Source organism: Cucurbita moschata, unplaced genomic scaffold, assembly GCF_002738365.1.
Source record: "Cucurbita moschata cultivar Rifu unplaced genomic scaffold, Cmos_1.0 Cmo_Scf00003, whole genome shotgun sequence".
Taxonomy (NCBI): Eukaryota; Viridiplantae; Streptophyta; class Magnoliopsida; order Cucurbitales; family Cucurbitaceae; genus Cucurbita; species Cucurbita moschata.
Window position 1 is genome coordinate 4,413,089 of NW_019268519.1, and position 23,554 is coordinate 4,436,642.

At 37.2% G+C, this 23,554-nt stretch overlaps 4 protein-coding genes and 1 non-coding gene across 5 annotated transcripts; 2 read left to right on the forward strand and 3 right to left on the reverse strand.

Moving 5' to 3' along the window:
- Positions 1-1,450: 1,450 nt before the first annotated feature.
- On the reverse strand, positions 1,451-4,053 carry LOC111440887. Its single transcript, XM_023077714.1, has 4 exons — positions 3,540-4,053; positions 3,077-3,448; positions 1,775-2,314; positions 1,451-1,690 (listed from the first exon to the last, which is right to left on the reverse strand). Exons 1-4 carry the CDS (start codon positions 4,008-4,010, stop codon positions 1,595-1,597), a joined length of 1,479 nt encoding a protein of 492 aa, XP_022933482.1. The 5' UTR covers positions 4,011-4,053; the 3' UTR covers positions 1,451-1,594.
- Positions 4,054-8,885: 4,832 nt separating this feature from the next.
- Positions 8,886-13,442, reverse strand: LOC111441051 (NAD(H) kinase 1-like). Its single transcript, XM_023077949.1, has 11 exons — positions 13,178-13,442; positions 12,511-12,664; positions 12,240-12,359; positions 11,362-11,540; positions 10,956-11,069; positions 10,703-10,797; positions 10,469-10,575; positions 10,203-10,276; positions 9,999-10,077; positions 9,538-9,845; positions 8,886-9,442 (listed from the first exon to the last, which is right to left on the reverse strand). The coding sequence occupies exons 1-11, from the start codon at positions 13,202-13,204 to the stop codon at positions 9,134-9,136; spliced, it is 1,566 nt and encodes a 521-aa protein (XP_022933717.1). The 5' UTR covers positions 13,205-13,442; the 3' UTR covers positions 8,886-9,133.
- A 1,008-nt stretch (positions 13,443-14,450) lies between these two features.
- Positions 14,451-18,184, forward strand: LOC111433092 (protein TRAUCO-like). The gene is made up of 2 exons (XM_023070023.1): positions 14,451-15,570; positions 17,706-18,184. Exons 1-2 carry the CDS (start codon positions 14,568-14,570, stop codon positions 17,972-17,974), a joined length of 1,272 nt encoding a protein of 423 aa, XP_022925791.1. The 5' UTR covers positions 14,451-14,567; the 3' UTR covers positions 17,975-18,184.
- A 705-nt stretch (positions 18,185-18,889) lies between these two features.
- LOC111436964 (THUMP domain-containing protein 1 homolog) lies at positions 18,890-22,703 on the reverse strand. The gene is made up of 7 exons (XM_023074779.1): positions 22,596-22,703; positions 22,364-22,483; positions 21,352-21,843; positions 21,054-21,193; positions 20,834-20,954; positions 19,989-20,129; positions 18,890-19,221 (listed from the first exon to the last, which is right to left on the reverse strand). Exons 1-7 carry the CDS (start codon positions 22,659-22,661, stop codon positions 19,138-19,140), a joined length of 1,164 nt encoding a protein of 387 aa, XP_022930547.1. The 5' UTR covers positions 22,662-22,703; the 3' UTR covers positions 18,890-19,137.
- Positions 22,704-23,161: 458 nt separating this feature from the next.
- TRNAE-UUC lies at positions 23,162-23,233 on the forward strand. Its single transcript has one exon. It is a non-coding gene; the product is annotated as a tRNA-Glu (tRNA).
- Positions 23,234-23,554: the final 321 nt, after the last annotated feature.

Below are 23,554 nucleotides of genomic sequence, written 5' to 3' on the forward strand. Positions count from 1 at the left end.
TTAGCTCATGGAATACGAAAATTCATGGTTGAAGAACATGATACTTAAGTAAAGGAGGGTACATGAATGAATCAAGCCCATGTTTGAATGAGAGCGATTCTAAGGATAGAACGACTAAGAAAGTATAATAACCCAAGAAAAAAAAGGAAATGAAAATTGTCCCACGTCAGCTAAGTTGAGAAAGTAGGAAGTTGGATTCCATTACAAATGAGAGGTTCTTTGATTTTTTAAGTCAATTGCTTCCTTTCATCTCATTTGGGCGGTTTGGAGCCCGTCGGAGAATACATTTTCTGACGGCTCTAGGTCAACTTTTCGATTGATCTAGCTTGAGTCTAATATGCTCGAATGTTTTTCTATTAGTTTCAACTCTTGGAAAGTGAGTAAGATTAGTATGACTATCTTTTAGCTAGTTTAAATTGTTTGGAGTAGATTATTTTATACACAATTAGGTAAGCCACTTTTCATAATAGAATTATAATTTATGATTGTGGGATTCCTTTAGAATTACATCTCAGAGAGTAGCGTTAAGCATACATTAAAGGATTATATTAGTTTCGAACAGGTTAACCAAGTAAGCTAGCATTAGGGGATCGTAGTATTATGTATGATGATGCATGCCCTATATAACCTCTGCACGTTTCATATGTATGATTGATATGTTATGCTAAGCTATGATATATGCTATGGTATGCCATGTAATGCCATGTAATGCCATGTTATGTACGGATAAACTATGTCATATAATAAAACTATATTATTTTGCGATCATGCTATGTTATATATGAAATTGTTAATCTACGGTGCATCAATCTCTCTGGACCATGCTATGTTTTACGTAATGTAGGGGAATTATGTAAAAATAATTCACATACTTAATATGTTATAAATAAATGAAGGCTTATCTTGCCTCATACATTATGTCATGATTATAAGTTATGAGACCTCATGCATATTTGTGTGTCACATGCATCATATTCTTTTCCATTATAATGAGCATGGACGCGTACACTATGACTTATAATTTAGGACATTATGTTCACTATGATGTTATGTGGGCCCTTTCCCTCCATGATATTTATCATAGAACTCGTTAAGCAAATGTTAGCCCAACGAGCCAGGCCTAGGGAGTGTGCGAGCCCGCCTAGTGGGCCCTTGTTCATACGCGTAGGTCATGTGTAGAAAAGTACTACACATCCTACCTTTTCCATATTGGAAAGCTGCCTAGGTCATGCTATGCTATGTTAAAAGGATATATCCCACCATGTTGCATGTGTTTGCATTTTTCGACACCAATAGTTGGGTTACTTACCAAGTAATTCTTAAAATACTCAAATCATGTGCTACTCTTACATTTTAGGCAAAGATAAGGCACTCATGTACGAATAACAGCGGCTTTCAAATCCTTCACAAAATTAGGATACACAAACAAGTTAGAAAAAAATATGTGAATGCCTTTTGTTTGATTTCCTTTGTATATCATAAACTTATTACATCTCAAAACAGATATATAAATTTTAACTCAATTTCTGCCATCTAATTAGAAGCATATTAAACGCACTAAACTTGATACCCAATCAAGAAGAAAGCTTAAGGTTTAAGCCATGACTTCCCCATGATAACAAGGCCTATAACTCACTTCAGTAACATTCATGTCTACCATTCTTACATCACAGCACTCTACTCCTCCTGCCTGTAAACAAGCCAACAAACACATTTTTAAGGACTAAATGAGTACTCCAAAATCAACCATAAACAAGAGAGAAAGTGAACACACCTCCAAAGGGACCTTTGCAGATGAAAAAACCCTAATCTTTGAGACTGATTCAGCTGAATGGTTCCCATAAACAGCACAAGGAGGAAGATTACGAGCCCACTTCCTTATATAAGTGGTCACGATTCTATCCTCTCGATCTCTCTCAATCGACTCGAAGTACAGCACATGGGGAGCTTCACAAGGGTTATCAAGGACACCCCACCTTGTGTTGAACATGAAAACCGGAGCCTTAGTTCGTTCAAATGGTGCAAATGTCTCCAATGGTCTTTTCAAATAGTTTCTAGCCATTATGGCTTCATAGATGTGAGCTGAGTACCCCCATGACATTGAGAAGCTCCAGTTTAAGGGGCGGTGGTAGCAGATGGTTTGTTGTAGGAGGCGGGACTGGTCGACCGCCCCCGCCTTCATTAGGTGGTTGATGGCGGCGGGGCGGTCCATGTTTGGGAAGATGGGATTGATGAGGTCGATGTGGTGGAGGGAGAGGAGAGGGGTTTGTGGATGGTAGGAGAGAAAGCCTGATGCGTCGCCTCGGAGATCGACCTTCCAAACATGCCATAAAAATAATGATTATATTAGAGATTTAAACCTTTAACTTTAAACGCTCAAATTGAAAATTTAAAAAAATATAGCAATAGTTGAGGATTGTTGGGAGGGAGTACACACGGGTTAATTAAGGGAATGATCATGGGTTTATAAGTAAGGAATACATCTTAATCGAAGGAATGATCATAGGTTTATAAGTAAGGAATACATCTCGATTGGTATGAGACCTTTTAGGGAAATCAAAAGTAAAACCATGAGAGCTTAGACTCGTGGTTCCTAACATGATATTAGAGTCATACCCTTAACTTAGTCATGTCAATAGAATCCTCGAATGTGAACAAAGAAGTTGTGAGTTTCAAAGGTATAGTCAAAATTGATTCAAGTGTCGAACAAATGGTGTATTTTGTTCGTGGGCTTCAAAGAAAGGAGTTAAGCCTCAATTAAGGGGAGGATGTTCGAGGGCTCCACAGGCCTCAAGGGAGGCTCTAAAGTTTACCTTGTTCAAAGAGAGGATTGTTGAGACGGAATCCCACATTGGAGAAAGGAGTCGAGCTTAGATTAATGGGAGGCTATTCGAGAGCTCTATAGGCCTTAGGTGAGGCTCTATGGTGTACCTTGTTCGAGAGGAGAATTGTTGAGAATTATTGGGATGAAGTCCCACGTGATCATAAATTTATAAGTAAGGATTACATCTCTATTCGTATGAAGCCTTTCGGAGAAACAAAAAGCAAACCCACGAGAGTTGTGGTATATATTTACCTGATGAAACCCCTTTTCGTGAGTAATCGAGAATCCCAAATCCGACAAACATTGGAACAACATTTGATCACTAACCCTCAAATAAGGGTATCTCTCAATGCAACCATCCAACCTTTTTGCTACCAAAGCAGCAAGTGGGTAACTCAAAGCATAGCCAGCTCCTCCAAAAGCCATATCATACGAGAAATCAAAGTTAGATTTCACACACTCTGAGTTCATCCCAATGTACCAAGGCTTCTTGTCATCATACTTTCCCAAAGTCTTCACCAAATTATCCACAAATATTATCGTATCGTCGTCGGTCATTACGTACCACCTCGCATTCGGACCACCTTCTCTAAACGACTCCATCACAGTTCGAAAGATCCTCACCTACGTAAAGAATACGAATAAAAGATTACATAATCCGTAAAAAATAATTCGTAACCCTATTCTTTTGAGTTAATAACGATAATTTAACAACCTGGTCTCGCCATCTAATTTTAGGGTACACAGCAAAGCGTGAGATATCTTCGTTGACTCGAAATGGAGCAGACAAGTTCGACCACGGTAGGAACTCACCAGAAGGTGGCCGTTCAAAGAAGACATGACCACGAGTTACATTGGGTCGCCACCATGATTGGCTATAATATCTCTTGTACTTCCATGTGTTCATTGAGCCAACGATGCTAAACACGATATGGGAAATGTTGGTCGGAGGATCAGCGGGTGGGAGCGACGGCGATGACGACAGATTGTTAATCGGAAATTTTTGTTTGAGGGTAGTAAGAAAATCAGAAAGTTGGTAATTTGGAGGTGAAAACACGAACACATAGAGAGTGAACAAGGCAAGCCCTGAAACTGCCAAAACTTTGCAGACATTTCCAAGAGTTATGGAAGAAAGCTTGGCTTGAAAATTGGCAATGGTGGAGGTGATAGGTGGTGGAGAAGACATGGTGAAGAACAAGAAAGGGTTTGAAGAAAAGGGTATGAATTTACATAGCAATTAAAGGGTTTGCAAATAAATGTGAAGCTATATGGCTATAAACTATGAAGAAGAGAGAGTTATGAGTAATTGATTGCCATTTACGCATACTAAAGTCAATTATATGGGTAAATAATGGAGTTCTTGGCAATTCCCATGCTTCATGTTGCAATAGTTTAGTTCGTTCTTTTAACGGTTAAATTAGTCTACTTCGTACTTTTTACCTTTTCTTGGTTTGTGGTAATTACGAGCTAGAAATTTGAACTCTCTACATAGAATGAAAGTACTTTTAAACACGTCGTATCGTTCTAAATACTTTGCGTTTTAGTGATATCCTTTGTTCTTCTATGAATGGTTTGAGATTAGAAGAATTAATAATGGTTGACTTGCATTTGTGAGATTCCACATCGTTTGGAGATGGGAACGAAGCATTTTTCATAAGGTGTGGAAACATATTCCTAACAGATGAGTTCTAAAACTGTGAGATTGACGACGATACGTAATGGGTCAAAGCGGACAATATCTGCTAGTGGTGGGTTTGGGTTGTTGCCTCGAAGGGAGGTGGATTGTGTCGGTGCGACTTGTGAGATTCAACATCGGTTGAAGAGAGGATCGAAGCAATTTTTTGTCAATTTTTTGTAAGGGTGTGGAAACGTGGTGCGAATTGTGAGATTCATCATCGGTTGGAGAGAGGATCGAAGCAATTTTTTGCAAGGGTGTGGAAACGTGTTACAAATGGTATCATAGCTAGGCACTGGACAGTGTACCAATGAGGACACTGAGCCCCGAAGGGGGTGTATTGTAAAATCTCACATCGGTTAGAGAGGGGAACAAAACGTTCAGTGTACCAATGAGGACACTGGGCCCCGAAGGGGAGTGTATTGTAAGATTTCACATCGGTTAGAGAGGGGAACGAAACATTTTTTTTATAAGGGTGTGGAAACCTCTATTCCTAGAAGACGAAAATTGTGAAGCTGACGGCGATACATAACATGATGAGTTTGGACGGTTACAACATCTAAAAGATTTACCAGTCCTAGAACCTCTGATGACTTAAGCAGAACGATCAAGTGTCTTAACCGATGATCTATAATCATATTAACCTTAAAACGAGGTTTATTATTGTTCATAAGCTTTGTACATTTCTTAAATAATTTGGTTTCTTAGAAGAATTAAATACTTTGGTGATTTTCTTTACATTTATGAAGATAAATATAAATGTGTGACAAATGAAGTCTTATTTAATAGATGGTTTGAATCTTGGAATCCAAAATCAATGCATAAACTTAATGCCAAGACAAAGAAACAAGCAAGGCATTAACCTTAAAAGGAGACCAAAGACCAAACAAAAACACTAAAAAAACATATCTTACGTGAAAAATAAGGTTTGTTCACGTTTTTTAAGAATTTTTTTAGTGTTACAATTTTGATTTAAATCTTTCTATTAGGAATTCCAAACACATCTTCCAATAAACCAAATTGTTACAATTAATTTGATTGATTATCCCTTTAAGTTAAAGTTAAATACTTACTAATATATGATTTTTAGTCTAACTTTTTGTAATTTAATTAAATATTCATGCATGTGAACCGTTGTTTCAGTTATAAGTCATCAACCCGTCAATTTGGATCCAATTCAGAATTTTTCATGGGAGGTATCGGGAAGGGATTGGAATGAAATAATATCGATTCATATAGATACAGAAGAAACGGTTCTTTATTGATTCAAACATTGTACCCGGATAGGGATAGAGAAAGAGGGAAAAAAAATGAAGATTTCACATAGTACTTTTGATCGAAAAATCAATTTGATTTATTTCATACCTTTCGCTCAATGAAAAAATGGGTTAGATTCTACCGAATCAAACTTATGGGACTTAAGGAATGATTGAAGGGAATAAAAAAATAAAAAATAAAAAATAAAAATGACGTAGAAGAGCCTAGATTCCAAATGAATGAAAACGTGACTAGATTGATCCTGGTCACTTTTCGAGACAGAATGGAATCTTTAAACTTTTAAATTTATGTCTAATAGATTCCTTAACTTTAAAACGTGTAACCCCTCAATGGACAAGTACCGAACTAGAGTGGTCTAACAAGGGAAATCTTTGTTTACAGCTTCACATCCTAGTGCCCAGCCGGATGATGAAGATGTGCCAACATTTGCTTTTTGCTAATCCATTTCGAGTCGGTGATTGTGATAAGACTTACTCCAATCTTTTGGCCGGTTCTTTCCTTCACCTTCTTAAACTGTAAAGTAGATCTCATGACCTTGAGACAGCTTCGTGTCCTAAATACAGCTTGCCTTAATGTCAGGTGTCCTAAATACAGCTTGCCTTAAAGATGACATTCCCTAATTAATGGCAACCATGACTTTTTGGAATTATATTAAATACATATATGTCAAGAACACATTGAAAAAAAAAACCCAAAATATATTAGATATGAACTCAAAAATTTAAGTATAATTTATGTCACTAAGTCAACTTAATGAGTTGGACATATCCGTCCCTCGTATAATAAAAAACCTACCCCTACATTAGCTTTTACTCAACGTTGCAATTTTTAACGTGTGAATTCACATTAACAATTAAAATAAACGAAATTCAACGGTGTTGATCTGTATCTTCGACGAAAAAGTTAAACGTTCGAATCTCCCACTTCAAATACGGTTGAACTCTCTCTATATATTATCTTTAAATTTTTCGTCCAATCGATCTCATAACATCTGATATCAGATTTTATGATAGAAACTCGAGAAATTATACCATTATGGACAAAATTCTATTATTTATTATACCCAAATTCAAGACAAGATAACATAAGAAATGGTGGGTGGCTTGCATAATATATAAAACATATATGCATGTGTGTAAGGTATTTGACCCTTTCATGTTACGTTATCAAATTTTTTTATATAGAAAATGGAAATTTAGATCTCAAGAAATGGGCTATGTGCATGAAAATGTGTTTTTTTTTTTGTCATCTCTTGGTTGACATGGAGAATTTATTTTAAAATTAAAGTTGAAGTTCGTTTACAAGCTACGTACGACATGACTTTGTCAATTAAATGTTTGCATGGTATTCATTTTAAATAATGAGCAACTCATTACGTATCGTCGTTAGCTTCATGATTTTTAAAGCGCGTCTATTAAGGAGAAGTTTTGATATCCTTGTAAGGAATGCTTCTTTTCGCTCTCCAATCGAGGTGGGATCTCACAATCCATCCACTTGGAGTCCCAACGTACTCGTTGGCACATCATCCGGTGTCTACCTCTTATACCATTTGTAATAGTCTAAGCTCACCGTTAATAGATATTGTCTGCTTTGGCCCATTACGTATTGTCATCAATCTCACGGTTCTTAAAACACCTATGCTAGAGATAGGTTTCCACACCCTTGTAAGGAGTGTTTTGTTCCTCTCTCCGACTGATGTGAGATCTCACAATCCACCCCCTTGGGGTCTCAACGTCCTCGTTGACACACCGCCCAGTGTCTATCTCTAATACCATTTGTAATAGCCCAAACCCACCGTTAATAAATATTATCATCAATCTCACGGTTTTTATAACGCGTTTATTAGGGAGAGATTTTCACACCTTTGAAAAGAGTGTCGATGTAAGTTCTCAAACGTAAATTAGCCACTAAAAGTAACTACTTTGTTTCCCTTTGAAGTTCATTAAGACGGAGGAAATTCAAACATTCAACCTCTTGGACAAACGTGTAATATTTGTTTAATGAAAATTAGATAAAGTCAAATATTTTATTTAAAACTATTAATGGCGGGTAAAGGTTGATTTACTTTAATACAATAAAGGTAAACAAAGTCCTACAAATCCTACCTTTAATTTAATTATCATATCCTCGAGTGTTACAATTTACCTAACTTTTTTTTTTTTTTTAATTTTTTAATTATCTCTTAAACATTTTAGTTTAAAAAAAATAAATAAATAAAAACTCAATAATTGTTTTTAAATTTCTTTTGAAATTAATTTAATTTAAATCAATTTAAGGATGTGTTACCTAACTTTTTTACCTACTTAGAGTACTAATTAAAACCCGTGACGTTTTTAACGCTCTAGCTTGGCAATGTCAAATCACCATTAAAGACTATTAAATTTTAGAAAATGCTCAACTAGTGATTAAATCTTTAATCTAATTGTTCTAATTTTTTAACTTCCAATTCGACTTAAAATATTAATTCATAAAATTTATATTTATTTATAAACATTTCATTAAAATTTGATATATTAAAAATTATCTTTTAAATAATTAAAAATTATTTATAAGAGGGGTTAAAGAATGAATAATAAAAAATAAAATTATTTGTAAGAGTGATTAAAAAATAAACAATAAAAAATAATTATATATATCGTTAATTTCAATAATAAGAGAATTCGTGAATCAATTTAATTTTTTTATTTATTTAAATTTAATTGATGGAAGTTTTCAAGTTATCGAATTTATTTAACACCTCTACTTGTAACTTAATTAGTTATTACGAGAGAGACATTAGTTTTTCATTTTTATAGCTCTTTCAAAGTGGTATCTCACCTAGGCCCTTCATAGGATCGCTCTTCCAAAGTGGTATCTCACTTATAGGCCCTTCATAGGGTCGCTCTTCCAAAGTGGTATCTCACCTAGGCCCTTCGTAGGGTCTTCCTGTCCAGGTACAGGTAGTCCGTAGTCCGCATCAAGTCTCTCTTTGAAACAGTGCCCAAATCGTTGCGCCTTTCGTGCGGGTCAAAACTTACCCACCAAGGAATTTTCCATTTTGAAACTTTTAGGATCGAAAAGGGTATTTCGCGTCGACAAGACGTATAAGTGGAGCTAACAAGACACTACTGAGAACAGTAAGATTACAACGATCTATTGCTTACTTTTCAAAAATTTGTTACAACTTGAGATATGGGCTCTCATCAGCCTGAGCCTGAGCCTTAACCCATACATAAATAATATGACAGAAAATTACTCTTCTTAAGTGATTTTCTCTATCATTTTCCCCCTCTGCTACACATCTTTTTATTTCTGAGCCACAACTAAAATATGTTATACAATATAAATACTAACCATAAGAAGCTCTAAAACTTCGGTCATGTATCTCGAGGTCCATCGAAAGACTGTGTTTTTCTTAGATTCCAGTGAAGGCCATCGTGAATGCTGCGCAAGAAGTCGTTCGTCGAGTCTGCCTGGCACGCTGTAGGCACCGGCCAAGGTGCCATGCTGCATACAAGTGCATCTCCTGCTGCCAATTGTTTCCTGTCCTTCCCGTCGAAGGATGCCCATGCATGCCCCCTGCTATTGAAAGGTACTTGTATACGTATTGTTACGTATTCTGGAAATATCAAGGGTCGAAACGACAAGGAATGTGGGCATATCGGAGTAAATAGAATGCCGGGAACCTGCGAGTGTGAGATAGTATTTAAGAAATGGTCGCTCTAACCAATATAAGAACGTGAACTGAAAGATCGACAGATCGGTCGACCGAAGAACATACCTGAGGATGAACCATTGATCCCCCAGCAGCCAATGAGTATGCTGTGCTGCCAGAAGTTGTTGATAGAATCAGCCCATCGCCTTGGACACAAGTTACAAAGGAACTGTCACAATAACATTCCAAATTCGTAAGGTACGATGATATTCCGCGATCAATTGTAACCTCATTCAGCACAAGTATAGGTTCTTCAGTTTCGTATTCATTTCTTGCTGCATCTCGAATAACATGGCACTGTAGTCGGTGTCGCAATGTGATACTAATTGGACCCTTTAGAACTGAATCCAAGCATTCTTTGTAATGCTCACTGTCTGAAGCATGTTAAAGAAAATTTTCAGCAGCCAACAAACATCAACGTTGTGGCAATATGTCGGTTTCAGAATAACTTTAAACCAATTACTTTCTGGTTAAACAACAAATGAATTGATTTCTAAGGTAAATACTTCCTCAGAATCGAAGGATACGAAAAGGAGTCATGAAACCGAGAGACCCTAAAGAAAACGGAACAAGTGGAGGAACTGGTCCTTTAAACATTGATGCTGCCTGCAATCAAGTGCCAAATTAAAAACATACAGTTCATAGCAATTGATAAGCTCAATATGCTGCCTGCAATGTTGATTATAATATCTAGAACAACAAGAAGATACTCCTGCAAGTGAAAGACATACCCAAAGTACAGTTCCATCTCCACCAAGGGTAACCACGAGATCAACTTTCGTGTGGAGGAGCATAATTTCCTTGTCTGTCGAGAAGTAGAAAAGAGGAGTCAATCGAGTGCACAAGGACGGTATTAAATAAATAGTTATAGAGACCGTAAGTGACGGTTGCCATAAGAATTATAGCTCAAAAATGCAGTCAAGGCCATCCTTGAACATCACAAACCGAGTAAGAACAATACACTTACTATTACATAATAACAACCATTCATACTCACCGTCTTTCCATGTATGTACAAAATTGTAGTAGTCCGACTCTGTCAGAAGCTCACTTCTGACGCGTGGTTCGACATAAATGTGAAGACCTTTATGCTCTCTCAACCATCTGGGAGGAATAGAAATGGGAATAAGGAAAACAGCATTCATTTCACATTATGATGATACTCTTGTTATGATGCATAAAAACTTCGGTCTAGGCAAAAAGGAGAGCGAACTTTTCGTAAGCAACACACCTGACCATCTCAAAACAAAGAATTCGAACCGATATTGAGTTTGGTTTGGTCAATATAAGCACGGTCTGAGGTTGAGATTCCCACTTCAAAGAAATCTGAAATGAAAATGTTATATCAATTAAGTGGACCCACTCAAAATTCATGGCCCTAAGCTCAGTTTTTCATTTCCATTTTGTCAAAAATGGACCGTAGATAAACTGTGACATATGTAAGTAATTCAATTGAGATGTGTCTATGTTCAGCAGTAACAGACCTGTCTACTGCTACGCTCTGCAGTCGTTATGTTTCCTTTCTCAAAGGAGACAACATCGTGCTTGTGCCGATCACTATGCTCACCATTGCAGCACCATGAAAGTTTAAATGGTGCCTGTAAGTTTAAATGGGATTAGCACAATTCAGTAAATATCTAAAACCAATTTGTTACATTTCAAAGTATTTTTTTCCGTAGTTCAATGCCACCAAAACGAAGTATGCATGAAACATCACTAGGAACAATGAAATAAGGAACTATGCGATGCATGCAGCATGCTTCATTTTGCTTGTATGCATGTTTAAATTAGAGATATAAAAAACATTGACTTTATTACTTTATTTATTTTGTGGAAGTAAATGGGCATGTTTCATTTTTCCTTTGTCATTGGATGGACTTCCTCAAATACCTTTCTCGCATATTTTTTAGATGCCATCTGAGAAATAGAATCGATGTCCCGATCTTGGAGAATTTCATGAGAACATATTCCATTTGTTCCACAACACCGTTCTGATTGCTCCGTGGCTTGTGGGCTTAGGATCCTTGACCTCTTATTATTATGACCATTGCATTCTACTGGTGACTGCCCTATAATGCATAAGTATATGTAGATTTAAGGAACATATCAAAAATAAGGAAACGAAAATGAAAGCGGAAGAAAAACATAAGAAAAAAGGAATGAGAGGAAAAGAAAAACGATGGTGGATCATATATGTGAACAGGTGAATACAAAAGCAGCTATCACAAGATCAGCAGAAGACTGGTAATCTTGTGATATAAGATAGCACATTTAGCTGCGTACAAAATAGGATCATTAGTCGGTTTGGTTGCTACAATACGATCGACATAGATAGACTCAGGCAAGTAATGATGTCATGGCATCTGCACGTCGAGATTAATCCTACAAGTCTCAACATAACAATAACGAACGCCTTATGCCCCTCCCAATTCTCCAACTATATCATGTTATCTCCATAAGAAGTAAAATACAGACACCACAGTTTTAGTCGTAAACCAAAGCGAAGCTAAAGTGTGAGATCTCACATGGGGAGGAGCACGAAACATTCTTTATAAGGGTGTGAAAACCTCTCCCTAGCAGACGCGTTTTAAAAGGGAAAGCCCAAAAATGACAATATTTGCTAGTGGTGTGCTCGAGCTGTTACATAAAGACTTGAAGAGAAGACGTTCGCTATTTAATGAAAGTGTGCACTTCTAACAATTTCTCCAGCCCCACGAAAACATCAACTAATATATTCTAAATAACACAAGAAATCCCATTAGAGAAACCTTTATGCTCGAGTTGAAGATTTCTAGTCCTCTCCAGTTCAAATTTACGCTTCCATTCAGCTGCCTCAGCCTGTGAAGCAGCCTTTCCCTCAGCAGCCTTTCTTAATGCTTTTGCAACAGCTGAAGATCGAAGAAATAACATAAGCAGCATATTTTGAGCAATTCATACACAACAGCAACCATATCAGCAAAATTACATAAACGTAAAGGAGAATATTCAACAGCAGCTCATGATTCAGTAAACCATACGAAATAAAACTATAATACATACTTCTCAAGGCCTCTGAAAACTCAATAAGGTGATCATCAGTCTCCATTAATGGAGACCGTTCAAGAAGCTCCTGGACAGCCTTCTCAGAATTCAACAGAGAATTTGCATTAAATAAACCATTATCCGCCATTGGGCCAGAAAAGGTTCCTTCTCCCTGCATCACCAGCAGTTCAGTTGCCTCAAAAACCTAAACAACACGAATTAAAATAGCAACATCTAGAAAGAACAAAAGAAAAAAGAAAAGTGCCCCCACTTTTCCAAAAAGACTTGGGAATCTGAAAAGAAACATGCAGTCCTCTGGAATAAAACTATACTGTATACATAATCATCCACTTGATTCATCCATCAGATATTCAACCACAAACAGACCAATTCCAAATTTCTCCAAATCAGCAACAAAAACCCACCAAATTAATCCGCACATACAAAATTTTGTAGCAGCACAACACAACACAAAGATTTATAAAAATCCCCCAAATGGAAACAGAGCATCATATCCTCGGCTAACTACAGAATCACCAAGAAATTTCCACCGGGAAAAAAAAACCCAGAAAACCCAAACAACAGATCAGAAAGCGTAAAGAAGACATGGGGACGATTTCGAAATCAAGATCACAACAGATGAACAGTAAATAGAGAGGCAGAGAGAGAGAGAGAGAGGGATTACAGCGGAATTGAACTTGCTGGGAGCCATGGATGTGTAAGAGAGGGAATTGATTAAGGAACAAATGGGGAAGTCCCAATGCCCTTATTAATCCCTCCTCCCACAACCACGACCGCTTGAAATAGGCAGAAGCAGAAGCAGGAGGAAGAGCATGAAATTTCCGGACACCCACCCACTTGATCCAGAGAGGAATGAAGAGAGAGGGAAAGACGTTTATAGAAAGAGAGGCTGGTGAGGCCCTGTTAGAACGCGTGGCAATTTGCGGCAAAGCTCGGAGAAGAACGAAAGCTGCGTATGTGCTGAAATTACGATAATACCCTCCTGAATTAGAGTAATTTTTTGGAGCATATGGGTAGTTGGGTGGGGAAATGGAAACCATTTTTGACCCATTTCATTGACCACTCATAATTCAATTAAATAAAATTATATAATCTCCATCAAAATATTAAAGGGTCAGGTCTTCTCCCCACATATATATATATATATAATCTCGACTGAAATATTAATTACTGAAATGAACTAAAATTAATCATCATGAACCACACGTGTCCATTAGTCAATAATTTAATAAGATCAGGTGATTTCGAGGACAGGGTCACATAAATTTGTTGAAATAGAAATAAAAACGTTATTATATTAAAATAATAATCGAAATAGAAATAATTTGAGTTTTTTGAATATGGTGTAGGGCAGAAGTGTTGAAGATTTGACCAAGTTTTGATGGAGGTGTGAAATTGAATGGTCCAAAAGAATGGTGGTAGGTGAACGTAAATTATTTTATTAATTACAAATTCAATGCTTCACCAAATATATATATATATATAGAATTAAACAATTAAGTAATTCTGTTTTTATTTATTTAATTATATTAATGAAAATTTGATTGGTTAAGATATTATCTCAACGTCTAACTCATAAATATTGGATTACATGCTTCTTTAATTTTGAAAAATTGAAAAATCGATTCTCGGTTAAATATTTTCTTGATCGGGTTAACTCAATCAATCTGAAATTAAGGTCATAATCTTATTCTATCTCTAAAAAAGAAAAAATTAAATATATAATTAGATAATTTGATATGAAATATTATTTTTTAAGGATTTTTATTTTAAAATTTTATTATCAAATTAATTGGATTAAAAAATGTGAAGCAATAAAGCGAATTCAAATTAGAAAAATAAATAAATAAATAAATAACCAAATCTAATTTTTATAGTACAAATTAAATAATTTAAATTGGTCGAATTATCTGATGAGGGCGATTTTTGGATCGAGAGCAGTTTGATTTCCGAATTTCTCCGGCTCTCGGTTAGCAGAAACATATGTGAAAGGATCATCAATCTCCTCCGTCCCCGGAGTTGCCGAATTTTTAACCCTATTGGAGCTCATTCTCATGGATTCCCTCCGTTCCAATTACAGAGATGAAGATGATGAAGAAGGGGACCCCATTCGCGCCGCTGAGATCGACGTACTTGAGCCTGCTGATCCGCCATTGGATGCGAATCTTAGGGGCTCCTCAACCGAGCCCCAGAACGGTACCAGACAACACCCACCCGATGCCTCTGAGGAAATCTCCGAAGAAGAACCTGCCTCCGATGACACAAAATCCGCTAAATTGACGAAGTCCCCTGGGAATGACGACGGCGAAGAAGGCCCGACTCCGAAAAAGCAGAAGCAGTTGTCTTCGCTTAACAAACCTGCAGGGGAGGACAAATCGCCATTGCCGGCATCTACAACGCCGGCTAAGAACAACGGGTCAGCTACTGGCAATGTTGCACCAAAGAAATCGAAGAAGAAGAATAATAATGTTTGGGCTACTAAATCGAGCCGGAAGGGGAAAAAGAAGAACAAAGCTAATAACAATCACAATGCCCCCACTGAGGATCCTGTTTTGATCACTCCAGTTCCAAGGTTCTCCGATAAAGGAGACGACAATTCCAGTATGCAAATATGTTTGTCAAAAGTTTACAAGGCGGAGAAAGTCGAATTGAGTGATGACAGAATGAGTGGTGGTAGTACAAAGGGGTATAGAATGGTGAGAGCTACTAGAGGGGTGGAGGAAGGGGCATGGTATTTTGAAATCAAGGTTGTAAGCTTGGGGGAGACCGGGCATACTCGGCTCGGATGGTCGACGGAGAAAGGGGACTTGCAGGCGCCGGTCGGGTACGATGGGAATAGTTTTGGATACAGAGATATTGATGGAAGTAAGGTGCATAAGGCTTTAAGGGAGAAATATGGAGAGGAGGGATATAAGGAAGGTGATGTTCTTGGTTTTTATATCAATTTGCCTGATGGGGCTTCATATGCGCCCAAGTCACCGCATTATGTTTGGTATAAGGGGCAGAGGTACATTTGTGCTCCTGAAGGGAAAGAGGAGCCTCCTAAAGTAGTTCCAGGTATGTTGGATTGCTTTACTAAATGCTGACAATTGATGCATTCTATGTTCAATTTTCTTGAGTAGTTGAGATTCTGCTTTATGTTCTATGCAAGCTCTATGGAAACCATTTCATGTGCATCTTGATTGTTATATAGATAGTTCTTTTCCACTTGACTTTGTGTTTTATGTGCATTTATGTGAGATCCCACCTTGGTTGGAGAGGAGAACGAAATGTCCTCTATAAGGGTGTGGAGACCTCTCTCTAGTAGACGCGTTTTAAAAACCTTGAGGGAAAGCCCGAAAGGGAAAGCCCAAAGAGGACAATATCTGTCAGCGGTGGGCTTAAGCCATTATAAATGGTACAAGAGCCAGACACTAGGCGATGTGCTAAGGACACGAGGCGGTGTGTCAGCAAGGATGCTAGGCCCCGAAGGGGGTGGATTGTGAGATCCCACATCGATTGAGGAGGAGAACAAAATACCCTTTATAAAGATGTGGAAACCTCTCCTGTGGATTGTAAGATCTCACATCGATTGGGGAGGAGAACGAAATACCCTTTATAAGGGCGTTGGAACCTCTCTCTAGCAAACGTGTTTTAAAAAATCTTGAGGGAAGCCCGAAAGTGAAAGCCAAAGAGGGCAATATTTGCTAGCGGTGGGCTTGAGCTGTTACATTTTTTTTTTTTTTTATGCTATGTTCTTTTCCGATTTTTCAATTCCGTTGTCCAAGCTAGTTAGGAGAAATGTTGCTGTTCCTGATATTTAGATTGCTTTAAGGATTTCCTAGTTAGCCACTCCTGCAGCCCTGTGATACAAATGATGAGAAAAAACACAGTTTTGGCCCGTGAGGCAAGAACTCACTGGCTGGCAAGCAGCGTTGAGGTTGCAGCCCAGTGCTGCCCCTGAAGTAGGCTGCCCTTTGAGCTGCAATTGATCAATCATGAAAGTATAGCTTTTTGAAAAGAACAAACTTGAAGTTACTATAGGCCTTATTGACATTCATTTTAAATTGAGATTCCTCTAAGATTATGTGTTGCATCTGTTTGCATTTTCTTCTAAAGTCTAGTCATTTGAGACTGACATAGTTTGAAGGTTCGTTTCGACACTACGTATAGTGTTGCATTTGGGGAGAAACGTTCTTTTTTCCTATTCATTTGGCCAGGGGGGATGTAGTTTTCCCGACCGAGATACCTCGGTTGGTACAGAGAGACCATTTCATAGCTGAGCTATACTGCAAGAGCAATTTGAAATCCTTTTACCATGCATAATGAGAAAGATGATCTATAGAAATAGGGTATCCAGATCAATAAGTGAAACTCATAAGCATGCTGTTTCCAATTTATCTGATTCTTTGTATGTGTACAAATGGTTGTATGTTTTAGGTGATAAAACTCAAGCCAACCATGCAATTCACTTGGGGCATGTTCGAGAATGATTTTGGACATGTCGTTGTTTCTGGAGGAATAAACGCTCCGAGGAAGTGGAGAAGAGGGTACAGAAGAGCTATCGGTTGGGAGAGAGGGGTTAGCTTGTTAACAATAGTGTAAGTAAATAATTGTGAGATCCCACATCGGTTGAGGAGGAGAACGAAACATTCTTTATAAGGGGTGGAAACCTCTCCCTAACGGACACGGTTTAAAAACCTTGAGGGGAAGCCTGAAAAAAAAAAAAAGACCCAAAGAGGACAAATATCTGCTAGCGGTGAGGTGCTAATGTTTCCTTTTTTTGAGTCTGTTCTTTTGGGTCACATCTATTATCATTTAACAAGGTTCTGGCATGAGTGGTTCGACTATTTTTTCGTTACTGAATTAAGCATTTGTTACAATTTATAAGTAATTTAACCAACCATTTTCGACACGTAGTGAGTGGTTCGACTATTTTTTTCGTTACTAAATTAGGCATTTGTTACAATTTATAAGTAATTTAACCAACAACAAATTATAAGTAATTTAACCAACCATTTTCGTGTCGACTGTCAAGTCGGTTATATAGTGATTGAGGATTAGGAACTCAAGATAGATGCCCCAGCAATATGTTACATCTTGCCTTGTGTTTTTCATTCTTGTTTCTTCTTTCCTGAGTTCTAGTTTAGTTCTTGATCGGAGTATCGTCCCCTCTCTGAAGTTACATGATGTGTTCGACATTCGTTGTGCAGGAAGCGAGATTTCGTTCTTCAAAAACGGAGTATGCCAAGGGGTTGCGTTTACAGATCTGAACGGAGGTCGTTATTATCCTGCAGCCTCAATGTACACTCAACCGAATCAACCAAATTGTGTTGTCAAGTTCAACTTCGGCCCTGATTTCGAATTCTTTCCAGAGGACTTTCAAGGTCGTCGTTTGCCACAACCCATGGTCGAAGTACCTTACCACGGATTCAATAAACAAGTCGAAAACGGAGAGAAAAACACAGTAGTCGCCAAGTAACACCATTCTTTTAATGTGCATCTAGGACTAAATTTTTTGTAGTTACAATCAGTAGAGGAGAGGAATTTTCTATGTTAGATGTAGAGATAGGCAGGCATTGCATGAGCCCAACAATGTTTATATCATTTGCTTGGGTTTCTTCCACATCCATAATTCAAAGTTGCTTATTAGGTTATTTGATTGGAAAGCTAATGGTTTGATGATTTCATCCTCTTATAGGGAATCCATCATTCTTCAAATGGATCGTTGTTCGGTAGTTATTGTAGTCGGGATATATTGTTTAAAAAATACTTTTATCTTTCAAACGTTTTAATATCACTCTTCACCTTTTATAAATGTTTCTCGTCATTTGATTAGAAAACCAATTAAAAACAAAGAAAAGGAAAACAATACAAAAAGAAGTAGAGGCCGACCCTAGCCTCATAGGCTGAGGTCAGCACATAAAATATGACCTTAGCTAATGAGGCTAGGGTCGGCCTCTACTTCTTTTTGTGTTGTTCTTTTGGTATTGATCCATGCAAACACCTTCAAGGAGATGGTCTAAAAGCCACCACGAGACCTACATAATACTTGAGCTACCTTAAAATAGTGCGGTTACTTTAACTCGTTTTCTCAACGAAACAATTTCAATCCTCCAAAATAGAAATGATGTGAAACCTTCTTTAGTCTCATTATTCTAAATAATTAATAAACATTCTTCGCCCACGGGTTCCATTCCCGGCAATGGAATATAATCATATCATCATGATTACCGACAACATGCCATATATCATCTAATATATTGTGTTGGATACTCATGGGATCTCATGAGTTATCTTTTTCATTTTGATTTCTAATATTTTATTTAAGAAACTGTGTTCGAGTTCGAGTCATTGATTTAAAAAAATATTTAACTCCATGTAAATGCAAGCCATACAAACCAACAACAGATATGATGAATCTTTCAATCATCTTCCTCCATCAAACTCAATAGAAGTTCAACAGAACAGTATAAGCATATTATGAAATTTAAAACCATATATTAATACTTGATACTCCAATCTAAACTAAACTAACCCTACACATCAAGAAACATGCAGATTAATACATTTCAAAGTTAAAAGGTGTCCGTCCGACCAAAGCTGAAACAGACATGAAAACCAGATAACCTAAACTAACCTATTCTATTGCTTTCTTGATGTCAGCTGCCTTAGGTTGTACTTGGATAACTCCTTGTACTTCTCCACTACTCCAATCAAGCAAATTGTCTGAATAACCCAACAAAAAACACGATGTAAGATTACAGTTATTGTCCACATTCCAGACCAATCACATTTCATAACAAAGAACACATATCATCAATCATCAAACATTATTTTGGGTTGTCAACTTCCATCCGAGGCCGCCTGTGAGATTCCACATCGGTGGGGGAGGAGAATGAAACATTCTTTATAAGGGTGTAGAAACCTCTCCCTAGTAGACGCGTTTTAAAAACCTTGAGGGAAAGTCCGAAAGAGAAAGTCCAAAGAGGACAATATCTACTAGCGGAGGGCTTCGGCTGTTACACAACCTATTCTATTAGCATCCAGTCTCACCAAACACGTTCCAAACCAATGGTTCAGCCAACTCTTCAAGTTCTAAAGCCATAGTTTTTTGCCTCCCAGACTAACTTGCAGATAAAACTAGTTCTGCAAGGACTTTGAGAGGATCTACAACACTTTCCATTTACTTGGGTAAGGATAATAAAAGTATGAACTTCAGTTACTTCCCAGCAGATTTAACCTCAGGCAGTATATGTATCTAAAACAATCAAAATTTGGTAAAAGAAGTCAAGTTTGAAACCAAAATTAGATTAAATCCTCAAAGCAAGGTTTAAGATGCATATAGCTTCAGCTAGCAGAGAATATTTTAAACACAAAATTTAAAGCGGCACATACCCCACCAAGTGGGTGGCTATGGCAAACATTCTATATACTGAATCAGGTCTAAGGAGAAATCTCTAGACTATTTACTTCCCAAGAACAGAGTTCCTCACCTTGACAATCTCAACCACAATGGTTTTTTCAGGATTGTTCAAATCAACTTTATGAGGCTCAGGAACAGCTTTTGCTACAGTATTAATTATAGTTGCCCTGTCAATGCCAGTATTTGAACGGGCCTCGTATAATACTGCAAACTGCGAGAAAGATAAAAAAAAATTGAAATATTAATTTGTGATCATTCTAATAATAGCATCCTCATGTCAAGTCACTAGGAAACGAGATTCATGTTCGCTTCTTGTAAAGTATTTATAGGATAGTTTCTTTTATAAATCAATAAATCATCGATTATAGTCACTTAGTTGAATTTTCTTCCATGTTCTTTACCAACTGGAGGTTGCAATTTCATCATGCGACTAGGAAGTGTCAAAACGTGTGGGGTCAGAGATATCGAAACTGCAAAAACTAGAAAACCACAGCCATTATAAGATGAATAGCCATGGACTCTCCTTATCTTCTACCCGGTTGATGACTACATCACAACAGCTTTAAACAGTTACAAGTATATACAACCTACTCTACTTTTCACTCAATGACGCCTTTAGCTCTCCAAGTCTTAAGTGAATTGGATATGTGGCCTAGAACTCCAGTCACAAAACCAAGCACAAATCTAGAAACAAAATTTGAAACAATTGTCCTCAATCTTAGAATAAGCCATCAAGAAATCAGCGAAACTATTTCCAACTCATATTAGAGTCAAGTGATCGTATTCAAATAGTCATTGAATCTATAGTTGTTCCTATATCACAAAGGAACTGACAGCATGGTAATTGGGAGACGATTAAAGCATGGTATTGAAATTGGGAGACGATTAAAAGGGAACGTAAAAGTAGGGATATACCTTTTTAGGACTTTGACTTTCAACAGGAAAGTTCTTTTCTATTAGAGGCTTTATTGCCCTGGAGATCTCCTCCACTGAAGCATAGCATGCCACTTCAACAGGCAGTACTCTAAGTATGAACCTGGGATATATCAAATATACAATAAAGCCTTTTAGTGATCCAGTATATGAACTTCTTCATGCTTCATTCCTTATAGAAATTCAAGAACTATATGCAAACCTTGATATGTGTTTCCTTGTTGAAGCAATAGATGTCATCATATGCTGCACAACAGCCTCAGGACCAGGTTCTCCATCATTCTTCCGCATTTGGATAAAGACAACACCATTGCACCCCGAATCAAGGTTGAAAAAACGTCTCTGAACCACATTTCATGATAAGAAGATTGGAAAACAAAGGATCAATTATCAGTCTGGATGTTTAAAATAGCTTGTAAATCATAATCATAACTCCTACAAAGCTAATAATTGTAAGATCAGAAAAAGAATAACCTTAACGTTGAAATTTTATCACTGACCTTGCTTTTATCTCCCAGTTCCTGAAGTTCAGCTTCAATCAATTGATCAATGGATTTCTCCTTCTCCTTAACAATACTTTTTGATGCATCTGCTTCAATGCAGTGTTTCTTTTTCGGCGGCTCCTCAACTTCCTCCGATGGAACTTCTGGACACTTTATATCCTTTTCATTGTCATTTGATTTTTCCTCTGTTCGACTTTCGGTGGCTACAGTGTCCCCTTGATGAGGATCTGGAACGTCCGTTGTTTCATTTTCATTGCAAGGATCATTTTGCTCCTTAGGAGACTTAGACTTGCTTTCTTCATCGGGAACCTCCTTGTTCTCGTCCTCGTTCTCACCCCCCACCTCCTCCTCCTCCTCTTCCCCATCACCATCATCATCAGAACCAGAAGATTCAGAATCTGAAAACTTAATTTTTTTGTTTAAAGGTTTATCAGCTAATTCTGTCAGCTTCACACCAGAACCCTTTCCATGGACTAACTCGTCAAAAAACTGAAAATGGAATAAAGAAAACGAATACGTAAAAATCAACGTTCTTGTAAAGAAATCAACAGTAAAGCCTTTAAACAGGACAAACATATATGTATAGCATTTAAAGAATGAGCAATTAATAATCCTACAACGAACAATTAGACATAACATTGACAAAAACCAGAATTACTTTGAGATGAGCTTAAAAAATTCCCTATGTAATATTTTCCCTTTACGTCTATCATAGATAACTTTGGATGTATTCATTACTCACTAATAAGCTTTACAAATAGACCCTTCGCACATCAAACATCTTTGAATCATTGGGTACCGCGCTTTACATTATCTGCCCCCAAATCTCTCTAAGTTTCATCTCGGAAATTTATAACAAAACAAAAGGAATGATTCAATTCCCCCATGACTTCCACAATAAGGCAATAGGAACACAGTTCAATGACAATCAAAACGTAATACATTGAAATACTCATCTCAATCCCAACAAAACATAACCCAGAAGCAGTAAAAAGGGGCAAAGTCATACAGAGTCGATAACATTGATAGCTTCAATGGAGGCTTGCCGCTCTCGGCCGCCATCGCAGGTGATAAAGAAACCTTGGACTCCTGGGCGTAACGGGTAATGGCCCTTCTTCTTCACTGGTTTCTGAGGAAGGAGAACAACGAGAAAATTAGAAGGAATTGAGTAAATCGACAATAGAATAGAGAAGGTAAAAAGAAGAGGAGAAAGGAAGAAGAAGAAAAGATCGAGAGAAAACATTGTTGGGACGATAGCGCTGCTTCCGTTTCTTGCCGGCGGTGGAGGGTTTGTTCTCAGCGGCCATTGCAGAGAGCACAAGAGTTCCAAGTCGTGCTAGTTCGAGCCAAAAAAACCGTACCCCATTTTAAAAGGTTTCTCTGGGGGTAAATATGTAATTTTGCTTGGAATATTTTCATATTTTGCCTCTAAAATCTTTGCATTTTTTTAAAAAAAATTAATTTTAATTGCATTTTTTCAGAATGAGTCACATCTTGTTTAATGTTTTTTTAAGGATAAATTATAAATTTAGTATTTATGTTAAGTGTTTAAATTTTTAAAGAAACATATAATCCTTAACAATTTTAATTTTTTAATTAAATTATCTCATTAATTCGATTGTTATTTAATTTTATATCTAATAAAAAAATTATTTTTTAAAAATTTAAATATTACTATAAATTTATTAACCAAAAACTTGAAAGTTAGTCTAAGCTTTTTTTAGACACTGACGTTGTGTGCTATATGGAGAATTTAGTGTACCACTCTTGAGTTATAAGTTTCATTATTCTAAAGATAATCACATCATCCGTTGTCGTCCAGCGGTTAGGATATCTGGCTTTCACCCAGGAGACCCGGGTTCGATTCCCGGCAACGGAAGAATTTGATTGTCATGCGGGGAATGTGTGTATGGCCATTGACAATTCTGGGAATGGGTTTGTTCTTCCTTTTTTTTGTGTTTTGAGATCTTGTAAATAACGTCCCCTTCAAGTGCGATGATAGTGAACGTTAAACGGTTGCTCGGTTGCTTGTTTGCATAATAGTGAGTTGAGAAACGGGTAGAGCTAGATAATCAAATCAAAGATGCTTTTCGAAATCATTCTTTTATGAAAATGAACTACTGAGAAACGAGTAAAGCTAGGTAATCAAATCAAACATGCTTTTCGAAGTCATCCTTTCATATGAAAATGAACTTTTGAC